Here is a 16090-nt window from a genome sequence, read left to right as displayed (position 1 = left end):
AATGGACATCAGTCCACAGAAGTTGTTGATGAGGCTGCATCGGAATCCACACGCGCTTCCCTCTCCCCAAATGATTGCGGAATGGAGCCTGGTGCTGGTCCTTGCACTGGTAAGAACTTCTAACATCTTAACTATTGTACAGTAGGGCAGTCACTACCAGAATTAATCAGGTTGTCCTGTTTATATTGCAACGAATTTGGGGGGGGGGGGGCAGCCCGGCCGGACTGTAACAGCCGGGATGGAAACTCGTGTATTCCGCACCGCGGGTGACAACGTTAACCAGTCGACTAAAGGGTCCAACTTATTTGTGTACGTTACAATATATTTGTTATGATAAAGTATTTGGCCATGATTCTGCTTGGCACAGTCTGAATGATCACCCAGAGTGTAGCCATTTCCCAAATATGAAAAATAGGACTGTGAAATTTCTATTTATCTTTATATCTAATCTCTTTTTCAGAAGTCACGGCCCCGAAGGCTCGCCATGATGAACTCACACAGAAGTACAGCCAACTTTCTACCGAATGTGACCACCTGCGTGTGGACATCAACAAACTCAAAGTCGAGAATGAACAACTAAAAGCAACACTCAGGAACACAGCGTTTTCCTTTAGCTCTATCATCAAATGCAAAGCAGCACAGGTTCTGTTTTTCACAGGTCTGACCAGTGTCATTTTTGAGTGGTTGCTCCAAACACGTTAAAGACAATGTAGAGGTTGTGCGTGGCTCTCTGACCCTGGAGGACCATCTATTGGCTGTCCTGATGAAACTCCGATTAGGGCTCAGCAACAAGGATTTAATGTTACCGAATGTGACATCTCTAAAATTATGAGAAGTTGGCTCCCTGTTATGTCTCAGGTTTTGAAACCTCTCAAGTGGCCAAGCAAGCATGCAATATTAAGGAACATGCCAAAATGTTTTAAAGGTAAATACACGCGTTGCAGATGCATTATTGACTGCACTGAAATTTGTATTAACAGACCCATGAATCTAACCTCCAGAGCCCAAACATATTCGAATTATAAGAGCCACAACACAATTAAGTATTTGGTTGGCATGTCACCTGCAGGAGCCATTACTTTTCTGTGCGCAGGTTGGGGTGGGCGTGTTTCTGATAAACAATTTACAGCTGAGTCTGGATTTTATGACCTTCTAGAAGTAAATGATGAGATACTAGCAGATCGTGGTTTTACCATCAGAGATGAGCTTGCCGTATGCGGTGCCACCCTTAGAATCCCTCACTTTACCAAAGGTAAAAAGCAGCTCTGCTCAAGAAGTGGAAACATCAAGGCGTTTGTCTAATGTGAGAATACACATTGAAAGAGTAACAGGTAGATGGAAGAATTTCAAAATTCTGACAACTGTTGTTCCACTCACACAGGTAGATCTCTTAGATGACGAGGTGATTGTGTGTGCAGCATTAACAAACCTTTGTAAATGTATAGTCCCAAGAAAATAACGTCGATGTTTTGATAAAGGATCCATGAAATTATAATCTACATTTTCCAGCATGTAGAGTCAAAGATACATTTCAAGGTTCAAGGTTTTTATTAGTCATACGTTTATGTGCAGGTACAGCAGTAGTGACATGAGGTAATTTTTTTTTTTACAAGATGCACACTTATTGTAAAAAAAAAAATGTTATTATTGAGATTAATTCAACATTCAATGGGTTTAATGTAAGCTACAATTACAGGCAATGCCAATATATTATTGCATTAAATGATTTGTTTCACAGTACATTTTTTGACTTCATTTTTTGCACTGTTCATATTTGGCCACTTGAAATCTGGGCCATTTTGTGTCGTCATTAATCCACTAACCTGCGCCTAAAGCTTATGGGTCTCCAAGACGTACCCCATTTACCAAGGTTAATTTTGTAGCATAGCTGGTCTTATCACTGGGTGACAAGCTGTTGCAGCAGGTGGAAAACATTTTAAAACTAAAATCAAACCGTTGTAACGTATCGGAAGTTTGCTAGCCGTCTTCATACCAAGGCGAGACGATAATCAACAGTTGGGTAACGTTCTTCCTGCAGCCAAGCTGCGCTTGCATCCCCAGTGTTTGATAACAAATAATTCCTCTATACTTTGCTGTACTTCCTCATTCCTCCACCAAGTCTCCTCGTCTTCCTTCCTCTGTACAGGTGACACACCAAGTACCTTCCTAACTGTCTCCCTCTCTATTTCTGCAGTGGTTGCCCAGCCATCCGGCAACTCTTCACTACCACCCAGTACCTGTCTTAACTCCTCCCCGAACGCCACACAACAGTCTTCCTTCTTCAACTTCCACCATTTGATCCTTGGCTCTGCCTTCACTTTCTTCCTCTTCTTGGTTTCCAACGTCATCCTACACACCACCATCCGACACTGCCTAGCTATGTTCTCCCCTGTCACCACCTTGCAGTCTCCAATCCCTTCCAGATCACGCCTTCTACATAAGATATAGTACACCTGTGTGCACTTTCCTCCATTCTTATACCTCACCCTGTGTTCCTCCCTCTTCTTGAAATATGTATTCACCACAGCTATTTCCATCCTTTTCGCAAAATCCACCACCATCTGTCCTTCCACATTCCTCTCCTTGACACCATACCTACCCATCACCTCCTCATCACCCCTGTTCCCTTCACCAACATGTCCATTGAAGTCAGCTCCAATCACCACTCTCTCCTCCTTGAGTACACTCTCCACCACTTCATCCAACTCACCCCCCGAATTATTCTTTCTCTTTCATCTCACACCCAACTTGCACTGATATGCACTGATACGCACTGATAACATTCATTATCACACCTTCGATTTCCAGCTTCATACTCATCACTCTGTCCAACACTCTTTTCGCCTCCAACACACTCTTGACATACTCTTCCTTCAGAATTACCCCTACCCCATTTCTTCTCCTATTTGCACCATGGTAGAAGATTTTGAACCCATCTCCAATGCTCCTGGCCTTACTCCCCTTCCACCTGGTCTCTTGCACACACAGTATAGCTACCTTCCTTCTCTCCATCATATCAGCCAGCTCTCTCCCTTTACCAGTCATAGTGCCAACATTCAAAGTTCTGACTCTCACCGCCAAACTCCTACCCTTCCTCCTCTCCTGTTGCCTCTGGACATGCCTTCTCCCTCTCCTCCTTCGCCCAACTGTAGCATAGTTTCCACCAGCACCCTGCTGGCCAGCAGTACCGGTGGCAGTTGTTGGTAACCCGGGCCTGGAAATCTGATTTATGATCCACATATTTGATTTGGCTAAGGTTTTACACCGGATGCCCTTCCTGACGCAACCCTCCCCATTTATCCAGGCTTAGGACCAGCACGAACAATGTACTGGCTTGTGCATCCTCAGTGGCTGGGTTGTTTAATGCAGACAGTAACTTCTACAAAATGATGACTGATTAGGCGATAACACATCTTTTTTAATCTGTGGTCATGGGATGTTTTGTGTTATCTGAGCAAGAATTTTTTTTTTAAATGTACATTTTTATAGTGCTCCTCTATGATTGTTCTCTTTAGGCATTGTATTTAGTTCTAGCCAAGCATTTTTTTTTTTACTCGCAAGTGAGCTCAAGGATTCAAGGATTCAAGGAGCTTTATTTGTCACATGCACCGAGATACAAAGTAAAACATGCAGTGAAATGAAAGGGATGCTCAGTTACTGTGCAAGAATATCCAAGGCATCAACAATAAAATAACTAACTAAATAAAACAAGATAAATAGAATAGATTAAAATTAAAAAAAACAATTGCTAGCTATCAGGCATACCAAGCTAATATAAGTACAGATGAAATATCTGTTAAAATGATGGTATTGAGAGAAATATTTTGAATAATTTATCATAAATCTGACAAGAGATTAATCTGTCCTTCCAAACAGGTACATTTCCATGTAAAAAGGACATTGCTAAAGTTATCCCATAAAGTGGGGGATAGACGTCACTTTACCAGTTACAGGCCTGTGTCTTTACTTTCACTAAAGTATAGGAAAAACTCTTCATTGATAGGTTACCAGTCATTCACAGAGATTGGGTCATTTTATTTGGGTCACCAAATAAAATTTGTAGAATTTCTTCTATAGTCTTTTATTTAAGATTTATATCTGCAGAACACCTTTGCATGTGCAGAGGAGAGATGCTGGGTATATTGGGAGAAGGATGCTGAATATGGAGCTGCCAGGGAAGAGGGAAAGAGGAAGGCCAAAGAGGAGGTTTATGGATGTGGTGAGGGAAGACATGCAGGTGGCTGGTGTGACAGGAAGATGCAGAGGACAGGAAGAGATGGAAACAGATGATCCACTGTGGCGACCCCTAATGGGAGCAGCCGAAAGTAGTAATAATCTGCAGAACACCGTTGAGCCACACAGGAGAGAACTTGTTGATATTTCTACTGCACTTGTGGTTTCCGCCATAACACAGAACACTGAAATAGACTGAATTTTGCGCGTTGCACTCTCCTCTTGTACACTGGACTCGAATGCAATGCTGAAAAGCAAACAGGCCCACCTATCACATTAGTAAGGTGTAAGTAAAATGAATATGCACAATTGGATATTTGGAGTAAGCCTAACAAGATAATATTCAGGATAAGTAAATAGCGCATAATGGGCCTATTGAGATTTGATGTGGAATAGACCTGATGTGGTTAATGAATTGATTGTTGACTTCTCAAATTTATTGATTGACCAATAACAATAGCTGCACTTGTCTACTTGTTCTGAAAATAGGCATCAGCACTTCAAAAAACTTTCAACAAGAAGCATGTTTTTGAAAGTTCATATTTAACATAACATCCGCTGTCAATAAACCGACTCGGGAAAAGAACAAGCTGATGACTGCTTATGGCATGAAACAGGCTTGTACTGTCTCATAAAGAATTTATTTGACTCACTGAATTATTTTGCTCCTTGTTTGTTGAGCACTTTCCCTACCATTGAGTGTTTCTTTTAACAAAGTTTATACACACACACACACACACACACACACACACACACATATATATATATATATATATATATATATATATAAATATAAATTGTAATAATATCTACTACTACTACTTTCGGCTGTTCCCATTAGAGGTCGCCACAGCAGATCATCCGTTTCCATCTCTTCCTGTCCTTTGCATCTTGCTCTGTCACACCAGCCGCCTGCATGTCCTCTCACCACATTCGTAAACTTCCTCTTTGGCAGCTCCATATTCAGCATCCTTCTCCCAATATACCCAGCATCTCTCCTCCACACATGTCCAGACCATCTCAATGTTGTCTGTCTTGCTTTGTCTCCAAACCGCCCAACCTGAACTGTTCCTCTAATATACTCTAATATACTCTAATATATCCTAATCCTGTCCTTCTTCGTCACTCCCAATGAAAATCTTAGCATCTTCAACTCTGCCACCTCCAGCTCTGCCTCCTGCCTTTTCATCAGTGCCACTGTCTCCAAACCATATATAATATATAATCTTATGATAATATAATAATATAATAATATAAAATATATATATTTTATATTATTATATATTATATATTATATATATATAATAATAATATAATTATTATATTATCATTATAATAATATAATTATTATATTATCATAATGAAGAGTATTCCCAATGAATGCATCTCATGTATGCTTCATTCCTTACTGGACGCCTTGGGACTCTTACTTAGATCATATAGGACCTACACTGTCATTTTCTATATTACAAGGGTTTCGTAAACCGGCCTAGCCTGTCCCCTGTACCTTTTCTACTGCAAAACCCGTTTTCCTGTAACCTTGCTATTTGTTTACATATTTATTTATCTGATGTTGCCTTTCTCTGTTGTAAGGGGTGATGAAGGTTGGGGATGGAGATAATGTTCACTATTTTTTTTTCTTTTACTTCCTATTCTTACTTACTCATTTTGTCATGTCATGTCTGAGCTGTTGTGTTCTGTGTTGTATATGAAAATGTAATTAAGATATTCTTTCAAAAAAAAAAAAGATCCTATGGCACTTATCACAAAGCGCAGGGTGTTCCCCGGTGTCCTGGCAAAATTCCTAACCTTGCGCCATCTGGCCACCTAATCATCCCCCTTGTAATTGGCTCAGTGATTCCTCCCTCCCCACCTCAAGCTGATGTGTGGTGAGTGTTCTGGTGCAAAATGGCTGCTGTGCATCACCCAGGTGGGTGCTACACATTGGTGGTGGTTGAAGTGAATTATCCCCTTTAATGTGAAGTGCTTTGGGTGTCTATAGAAAAAAGTGCAATACAAATGTAATTATTATTATTATTATTATTATTATTATTATTATTAGATTTAAACAAAACCAAGCTTATGCTGTTTGGAAATCATAAAATAAACACTCATATACACATGATGATGGACAATGTTAATATAGAAAGAGTATATGAAAATAAATGTCAGGGTGTAATATTAGATAAAATTAGCTGGAAACCTCAAATAACATGTGCAAGCAAGGTTGGCAAGAAGGGTTGCTGTTCTGGGGAACACAAGGCACATGCTGAATCACAAAGCATTGTATACTCTGTATTGTTCACTTAAATTACCGTATCTAAACTACTGTGTGGAGGTGTGGGATAACATACAAAAGCATATGTAGACTACAAAAAAGAGCCATAAGGATAGTGTACAATGTAGGATTTCATGAATACACTAACATGCTGTATTTACAGACACATGCTTTGAAATTCATGGATCTGGTGGGATTTAAGACCACCCAAATAATGTACAAAGCAAGAAATAATTCTCTTCTTGGCAATATTCAAAAAGTTTCCCTAGACAGAAGGGGGTAGGGTGGGATATTACTTAAGACAAAAATTTAAATTTTTGTACCAATTGTAACATAATCTTGGAACGTGAGAGGATGCCTGAGGCATGGAGAAGATGTGTACTGGTACCGATTTTCAAGTTTGGGGGTCACGGCCCCTAGTGTTCGTATTACCACTGGGACTACTGTGGATTTCACCTTCCACATCTGATCTAGTTCTTCCTTCAGCCCTTGGTATTTCTCTATCTTCTCATGCTCTTTCTTCCTGATGTTGCCGTCGTTCAGGATTGCTACATCGATCACTACTGCTGTCTTCTGTTCCTTGTTGACCACCACAGTGTCTGGTTGGTTAGCCAGCACCTGCTTGTCAGTCTGGAACTTGAAGTCCCACAGGATCTTAGTACTATCATTGTCAACCACTTTTGGCAGTGTCTCCCATTTGGATTTTGGGACTTCCAGTCTGTATTCAGTACAGGTGTTCCTGTACACTATCCCAGCAACTTGGTTGGGCCTTTTCAGTGTACACTTTCCCACTCAGCATTTTACACCCTGCTACTAAGTGCTGGACTGTCTCAGGGGCATCTTTGCACAGCCTGCATCTTGGGTCTTGTCTGGTTTGGTAGACCCCTGCCTCAACCGATCTGGTGCTGAGTGCCTGTTCTTGTGCTGCATTGATCACAGCCTCTGTGCTGTCTTTCAGTCCAGCCTTTTCTAGCCACTGGTAGGGTTTCTCGATATCAGCCACGTCTTCTATCTGTGGATGGTACATCCTGTGGAGGGGCATAGTCTTCCATTATACCTCCTCTTCATCTTCCTCCCCACTCTCATGTCTTCTGCTGCTTAAAGTACTCACTCAGTAGTTCATCCTGGGGGGCCCTCTTTCTGATGTACTCATGGATGTTTCTTGTTTCATCCTGGATAGTGGCCCTGACATTCACTAACCCTCAGCCCCCATCTCTTTGCTTATCGTACAATCTCAGGCTGTGCGAGACGGAATCTAAAACAAAAATCCAGAAAATCCCATTGTATGATTTTTAAGTAATTAATTTGCTTTTTATTGCATTACACTTCACAGTTGAAGTGTACGTATGATAAAAATTACAGACCTCTACATGCTTTGTAAGTGGGAAAACCTGCAAAATCGGCAGTGTATCAAATACTTGTTCTCCCCACTGTATATATATATATAATTCAGTGATTTAAGTAAATTCGTATGAGAATTTACTTGACTCGCTGGATTATTTTGCTCCTTATTTGTTGAGCACTTTCCCTACCGTTGAGTGTTTCTTTTAACAAATTTATATATACATAAATTGTTGTGTCCAAAATAAACCAAATAAATATACTAAAATAATGTATGAAAAGGCAGAGGAGGAGAAATCAGTCACCTTGTGTTGCACTTTGTGTGCACGGTTGCTGTCTCCTTTGTATTTCTCTAATGTTTCCTGATTTTTTTCCCCCGCTTGGCTTTGTCTTTTTTTTTCTCTGTGCTTCCTGTCGGTTTGTACAATAACACAGTTTTCCTCTCTCCTCCCTCTCACGCTTCCTCTTATTTACTCATTTCTGACAAACGGGCCCAGTTTCCCCTGATCAATATATTGTAGCGCGCTCTCTCTCTCTCTCTCTCTCTCTCTCTCTCTCTCTCTCTCTCTCTCTCTCTCTCTCTCTCTCTCTCTCTCTCTCTCTCTCTCTCTCTCTCTCTCTCTCTCTCTCTCTCTCTCTCTCTCTCTCTCTCTCTCTAGTGCTGAAAGCATCAGAGGATTTTTTTTTTACTTTTCTGTTTGATTTCCAGACTTTAACCCTTCTCACTGACTCTGCTCACACCCAGAAGAATCACTTCATGTTTTCCTTGTGCCATTATGACAAAGACATGAGCATTCTCCCTTTACTGACTTCCTCTTAGCTTATGGACCACAGGTAGTAGTCAATAATGATACTGATACTATGCTATTAATACCTACCATAACAGCCATTTTACTGAATGTTCACTCCTACAAGTTGTACCATTTCTTATTACTATCACTGGTTATATTTTCTTCTATCTTTACCACTATTTAGAGACAGTAAACTTTACTTTAATGCCACTTAGTATTTACTTCTAGTATATCTGTTTTTTTTCTAGGCAAAATGCTTTGCAGTCTTTGTAACTTAATTTTCAATCTTTTGTGTTCTGGACTCTGGGACTGAAGCTGACGTTTGCCATGTTGCCCGTATAAAAGTTAATGCCCATGGATTTATCGCACCAAAAGGAAAAAAAAATGAACCTATGTGAGACATATATGTGTAATACTATGTGTAATACTATGTGTATACTATGTGGAACCTGAAAAGCATGAAAGCACCACATGAAATTCTCATGCACTTTGCAGAAAGTGAGAACTTGATTTTAGAAGAAAAATAAAAATGATTGAGAGTGCATCTTACAAAATAGCATCAAATGATATAGACACTGAGTAGTAGAGAAAGCAACCGAAGAAGTTAAAGAATTGACTATCATAAATGCATAATAGAGGACCCAAACAGATTTAACAGATAACACAACAAGTCAGGCTGAAAAAGAAAAGAAAAGAAAAGAAAAAACAAAAAACAAAAACAAAACAGTCACTCAGAATTTAATTTCTGACTATTATCCACTCAACTAATTATGTAGAATTGATTCTGGACTTTAGGTAAGACTTTATAGTTGCACATGCACATTATATCAATGTGTAATGTTGAAAACAGGGATAAATCAATCAAATGTTTTGTCTTTGCTGTTCTGGGTGAGTGAACTAAGAGCACATCCTTATTGCTCGTGTACAATGTGAAGTCGGTCAGCAGAGGTGATTGTAATTCTGAATTTGTGTTCTCAGCAATGGCAGATCAGTGCTGCCAAGATGGCGGAGAAGGGCCAGATCACGGCTTTAATACTGGGACCACTTTTCTGAGCATTTTGCCCTGGATCCAGCAGTCAGCCCCAAGGGGATCTTCCTCCACATCTGCTATAGCAGTGCTTTTCAATCTATGGGTTGAGACCCACAAGTGGGTCACACCAGGGGGACAGGTGGGTCGCACGTTGTCCATAATAAACAATTTTATTCGGAGATGGAATTTAAAAGCGTTTCATACATTTTAAATCAGTGCAAAAATGCAGTGATTTGATTATATTCCAACACATCAGTCAAGTAATATTTAATGCTGAGATGCCTCGTCTGTTTCATTTGAACTTTAGCAGGCCACGACTCAAGACTGAAAAGGAGAATATTGCACTGATGAACAATATAGACTGGCTTGTTAATTATCTTGCTTTTGACAGCTAATGAGAGTTACAATTGGGTCCTGGGCCAAAAAACTATCTGCACCAAGGCATGAAAAAGTTTGGGAATCCCTGTACATATAGGAAGCTTTTTTGAAAATTTAGTTTGGTGATTTTGAGCTACTTTATTAATCCCCGTGGGACAATTCTTTCTCTGCATTTAACCCATCCTAGCTGTGTAGCTAGGAGCAGTGGGCAGCTGCCATGCAGCGCCCGGGGGCCAACTCCAGTTCATCTTCCCTTGCCTCGGTCAGGGGCATAGACAGGAGTATTAACCCTAACATGCATGCCTTTTTGATGGTGGGGAAAACTGGAGCACCCGGAGAAAACCCACTGCAGACGTGGGGGGGAACATGCAAACTCCACATAGAGGATGACCTGGGATCACCACCTAGGTTGGACAACCCCGGGTTTGAACCCAGGACCTTCTTGTTGTGAGGCGACAGCGCTAACCACTACCACTACTACTAACTACCATGCTGCCCACTTGCCTCATTTTGTGTGCTGTGAGTGTGATCATGCTATAGTAGTCACATTTCATGCAATTCTTGAAATCCTGTGGGATGCATAGAGAAGAAAGCCACTTTATTTTGTCATTGTAGGTTACAATGAAATGTGTTCTCTGCATTTAGCCCATCCTATTGTATAGGAGCAGTGGGCAGCTGCAGCACCCGGGGACCAACTCCAGTTCTTCTTCCCATTGCCTTGGTCAGGGGCGCAGACAGGAGTATAAACCCTAAATTGCATGTCTTTTTGATGGTGGGAGGAAACCAGAGCCCCCGAAGAAAACCCACGCAGACGGGGAGAACATGCAAACTCCACACAGAAAGGACCTGGGATGGCCTGGGGTTCGAACCCAGTACCTTCTTGTTGTGAAGCAACAGTGCTAACCACTGGGCCACCATGCCACCATAATTGTGCTATACTAATCATGATATACTACTCACATTCCATGCAATTCTTGAAATCCTGTTGGATGCATAGATTGATTCCTATTCAGTCCAACCAAAAACAGCACCGTATGGCACTTAGGCAGGGTGACCCCATACTAAAATGTGTGGCTTGACACAAAATGTAAATCTCCATTGATGTATTCTGAAGCAAGACACTAAATCTCTGTGCCTTGTCCTCTCCGCTCACCTACTCGTCTCTGTAAATGTGTGTAAGTTATGTCTTCTTTTACATTCCAACATGTTTGGGAATGATCGAAGAAATGATTGTTTATTTGTTGTAGTATGGGCATTTATCTTTAAAGGATTTGATAACTGTATACTACCATCCTTATCTGTTGATAGTTACCATGTACACCGGTCACATGATGGACAGGGATGCTGTTATGTTTGTTGTTTTGTTTATAATTTGATTTTGTTATTTTAGGTGTATGTAACATTTATGTTGGATACATTTACATCTAGCAAGAAGGTCCTGGGTTCGAGCCCCCGGGGTAGTCCAACCTTGGGGGTCATCCCGGGTCATCTTCTGTGTGGAGTTTGCGTGTTCTCTCCATGTCTGTGTGGGTTTCCTCCGGGGGCTCCGGATTCCTCCCACAGTCCAAAAGACATGTGAGTCAGGTGAATTGGGCATACTGAATTGTCCCTAGGAATGAATGTGTGTGTGTGTGTGTGTGTGTGTGTGTGTGTGTGTGTGTTGGGGGGGGGGGCTGTGATGGCCCAGCAGCCTGCCCAGGGTGTCCCCCCGCCTGCCGCCCAATGACAACTGGAATAGGCTCCAGCATCCCCGCGACCCTGAGAGCAGGATAAGCGGTTAATTATGGATGGATGGACATTTACAGCTACACTGGAGGCCCATCCAAAATCTTGACTGTCCACGAGAGGGCAGCAGTGCTCAGCGTCACATGCTGGTATCTGCTGGATGTGCAGAGCTGCAACAAGGCTTTGGTTTATTGCAGTTCACTCTCCGTCAGCCACTGTAAACTCATCGTAAAGTGCGAATTTAGACAAGCAAGACACTATAGCTGGCACGTGGGGGGCAGCCGGTTGTGTCACAGTGTGTCGTAGAGAAATGACTCGAAGTGGATTTTTCAAAATTTTTGGGCAAAATCAGTCAGTCAGTCAGTCTGTCTGTCTGTCCCCATCTACTGAGTAGTAAAGTAGACGCTGTGCTTTGACGCGTGCCCTCTGCTGTTTCATTTTGAAACAACATTTACCTTCTGCGGAAGTAAATTTTGCGTTGTGGTGTGATGTGATGTGAAAAGAGGGGTTTTGCATCCTTTAACACCCATTTGAAACGGTATAAATGGGCTCTGTACTATGTCCGACTCTTTCGCTTAGTGACGTGGATAAAAACTGAAAGACGACCTATGTAAATTCAAGTGGAAAGCTAGTGTTGTATACCAAACACATCTGCCACTTTCAGGTGTTTACTCCCATCACATTATAGTCCAGAAAGAAAAGGTCTGGAGTGCTTGCAGGTTCAACCACATGTGATGAAGGTGCTCTTTGGTAGGGAACGCAAAAGCTCAAAAGAAGGAAGGTCCAAGGCAGTCTTCTGGTGAAAAGTTTAAAAGCCTTTATGCAGATGGCTATTTCATGGGGACAATCTTAAAAACGTGGACAACACTTGTGCGTGTTAAGATAGAGCTGAGTTAATACCCATTGCGCAGTGGCACAGACAGCCCTCTTCAGGGTGTGACCCTCAGCACACAGGTTCCCCCTTTAGCAGACACAAGATAGTTGCGAACGCCTGGAACAGAAAGCCAGTGAACTCACAGGTGACAAATGCAAAGTATGACCACTGGATGGCTCTACAAAATGTATAGAGGGAAGGGGAAAAAAAAGAGAACAAAATAAAGAAAAACGGATGTACAGACAAGACGGAAAACAGCAACAGTTTGAACCCATCTACAACACAGTTACCAGCCCACATGCATCAGAGCAACTACAAACAAAGCACTGAAAATAATTTCTTCATTTAGTCCTGGGCATGCTGTGGCCTGCATTTGGTATTGAACATTTCTTTTTGCAATGATAATTTCAATTGATCACCACCCCGAATGTTTTTGATGGTTTCTAGGCCTTCAACCACAAGGCTGTCTGGATTACTGTTATGTACATTATCTACTAATGCTTTTTCTTGTCTCCTCTCCTGTGTATGTGAATAGTGTGATGTGAGTCTCCTGTGTGCATGTGTAGTCTGTCCTCCTGTCAGGTCTCCATGGTGATGCTGGCCACGTGGCTCAGGTCCTGGGCTGTCCCGGTGGCATGTGGACACTGCTTGGCATCCTCCTCATCATGTTCTTCATATATCTTATAATTCCATTATAATTCAGTTATCCGGTTCCAATGTTGTGTTATGTAAATTGTGTAAACACAACATCCATTGCACGTCTGTCCATCTTGGGGGAGTGATCCCTCCTCTGTTGCTCTCCCTGAGATTTCGTAAGTACCCTTCAATGGAAATAGAAAAGAGGAAATTGAATTGGAGGAAATATAAAATCAGAAGGAATTGATAAGATGTGCAGTAATGATGCAGTGACTGGTGGGTGAACGAAGAATGCTAGGAAGGGACTGGCGATCATGGGCTTGATTCATTGACAACGGCTGTGATGTATGGTGCCTTTCTTATGACATGCCCCCTCCCATCCATCCTCTGTCATCTTCATAGGGGTTTGAAGAGTTCCTCGTTGCTCTCCTGGATGGCAAAAAGGACGGGTGTACTAGTTTTTCAACAAGAAGGAAGAATTTGATATGTAAGGTATGTATTTCCTCGGTGGTTGGTCAACTGAAAAAAAAGATTCAATTAAATGTAGGAAATAGCAATGGAGATGCTTAGGTCTACACCACAGACAGTTAAAAGAAAAAATCACATGCAATGCTGTGGGATCTCATCATGTGAAATGTGACATTTCACTAATCAGACTAGACAGATTCATTAAATCTGCCTTGCACTCTTTACAAGTTTACTACCCAGCACATTTAAATTTGCTAAATTTTATGCATTAACTGCATGTATTCTACATTACCTTGCTCTGTGTGTAATCTATGATATCATATTATAATTCTGTTATTTTCATATATTTTGTCCATTTGACACCTATTGCCTCTGTCCGTCCTGGTAGAGGGATCCCTCCTCTTGTTCTTCCTGTGGTTTCTCCCATATTTTTTCCCCTGATGAGGTTTTTCTTGTGGAGTTTTTTCTCATTTGGGACTAGGGTCCAAGGATAGAGGGTTGTGTATGTCGTATGTTGTATATTTTGCTGATTGTAAAGCCCTTTGGGCCTACTTCGTGAATTTGGGCTGTACAAATAAACACTACTTGATTTGACTTTTTTCAAACCTCATATAAATGACATTTTCAGTTGCTGATTATTCTCTGTTCCTTGGTTGAATCATAGCATGGAAACTGCATTAGCTCGGCCTGCTTGCTTTCTATTATAAAAGAATCCAGCCTTTATCCCACAGGCTCAGTGTTTGTCTCCTATCCCCAATCTCCAATTGCCTTCCTCTTCTCAACAACCACCATTTCTCTGATTTTTATCAAATTTCAGCCGATCTTCTTTTCTTTTACCCTTTTCTCCGCTATCCACCCCTCCTCCATCCTTCTTGACTGGTCGATTATTAGCTGTAATAATCTGCCTCACAGCTCATCTGCTCCTCAGACTCCAGAACGCTAGGAGGAGCCCTCTGTGTCATCACTGGAGTGCCCCGGGGGGGGGGGGGGTTGGATGGATGCTGTCACAACGAGTGAGAAAGCAACAATATAAAAATCTTATTTGTGAGTACAGATGGGAAATAGAATCAATAAAGAGAGGTGGCTGACCTAAAATGCAAACTGAATTTTTCCTTGTTTGGTGTTTCAGATGAGCTGCTTTCTTCAGCCAGGCTCCACCTTGCTGTTGGGGGCTTTTTCGGGGATCCTGCTCCAGGATCTGAAGGGAGAACTGGAGGACTCCACGGAGGCCCAGGGGGTGGCGGCCCGCCGCGTGACTGCTGATTTGAGCACAAAAGAGGGGGTAAATGAAGCAGTCGTAGTGGCAGAAGAGCAGAGAGCACATAACATAGATCACGTGCTTATCATCAACAATGCTGGTGAGAGCCTCAGTTCAAATCAACTGGTACATTGAAACAAAGGGATGATTGATGGCGCAGTCAAACCTTTAGAGATGGGTGTGTTGAAAAGTTGGCTTATTTCACCGTTGCCACAAATCCCTCTCCCTCTTTCTTTCTTCTCTTAGCTTCATTGGGTGGGGTGATGTTTCCCGCAATGCCCAAACCTTCACGGATATAGATGAGGTGAATTCCTACCTTTCTTTCAAGCTCTGTTATGGGGCTGACAGCAGGTATCCTGCAGGCATTTTCAACTAAGATCTGGTCTGCGATGGAGTGTAGTCAACATCTCCTCACTGAGTGCCCTGCAGGCCCAGCTATCTTTGGTTCTGTACGGCATCAGGTAAGCAGCCAGAGAAATTATGTTCAGGTGTCCGGCTGAGGAGATACCAGATCTCAGGGTCTTCAACTTCTCTCCAGGTACAGTCAGAGCAGCATCACCTACTGAGCCCTATTCATCCAGATTTATAGATGCGAAGTGCCTCATGAACCGGGCTTCTAACTCACACAAATTGACATTTAGTTTCACATTTAGCTGTACCATTTATGTGTTTGCGTGTGTGGGGGCGTCTATAAAAAATGTATAGAGTTACTAGAAAATTGGGTAAAATTTTTTTTTTCTGCAACCCCACCACTAGCCTCTCTCTAGTATTCTATCACTTGGTATTGCCCATCCGTTTTCATTGGAGGTAGGATTTCACAGAAACACCATCGACAGATGCAAATAAGATCTGCTCCTTCACCTTTAACACTCTCAAACAAATTAAATTTTTTATACTTTTTTTTTAATGTTTCTGGTGTGTCAACTTGCTTTTCTGGGTTGTCGATTAGCTAAAAACATGATTCAGATGAATTAACTTTAGCCCTGTTGAATCAGTGTAAAAGCATAAATTTGACAATGCATATGTTAAGCATCCAATAAGGATATTCTGTGAATAGCGTGTCATGTGGGGAATCCGG

At 41.7% G+C, this 16090-nt stretch overlaps 1 protein-coding gene across 1 annotated transcript; it reads left to right on the top strand.

Annotated features, from left to right (window-relative positions):
• Window positions 1-81: 81 nt before the first annotated feature.
• Window positions 82-15987, top strand: sprb (sepiapterin reductase b). The gene is given in 9 exon segments (XM_056278458.1): window positions 82-109; window positions 461-658; window positions 9622-9812; window positions 14884-15112; window positions 15259-15269; window positions 15272-15336; window positions 15338-15386; window positions 15388-15550; window positions 15962-15987. Coding segments are annotated over 9 exon segments (960 nt in total).
• Window positions 15988-16090: the final 103 nt, after the last annotated feature.

The sequence above is a fragment of the Lampris incognitus genome, chromosome 1 (assembly GCF_029633865.1).
Source record: "Lampris incognitus isolate fLamInc1 chromosome 1, fLamInc1.hap2, whole genome shotgun sequence".
In the NCBI taxonomy this organism is placed as follows: Eukaryota; Metazoa; Chordata; class Actinopteri; order Lampriformes; family Lampridae; genus Lampris; species Lampris incognitus.
Note: the sequence above shows the minus strand (reverse complement) of the source record. Positions and strands in the feature narration are given on the sequence as shown.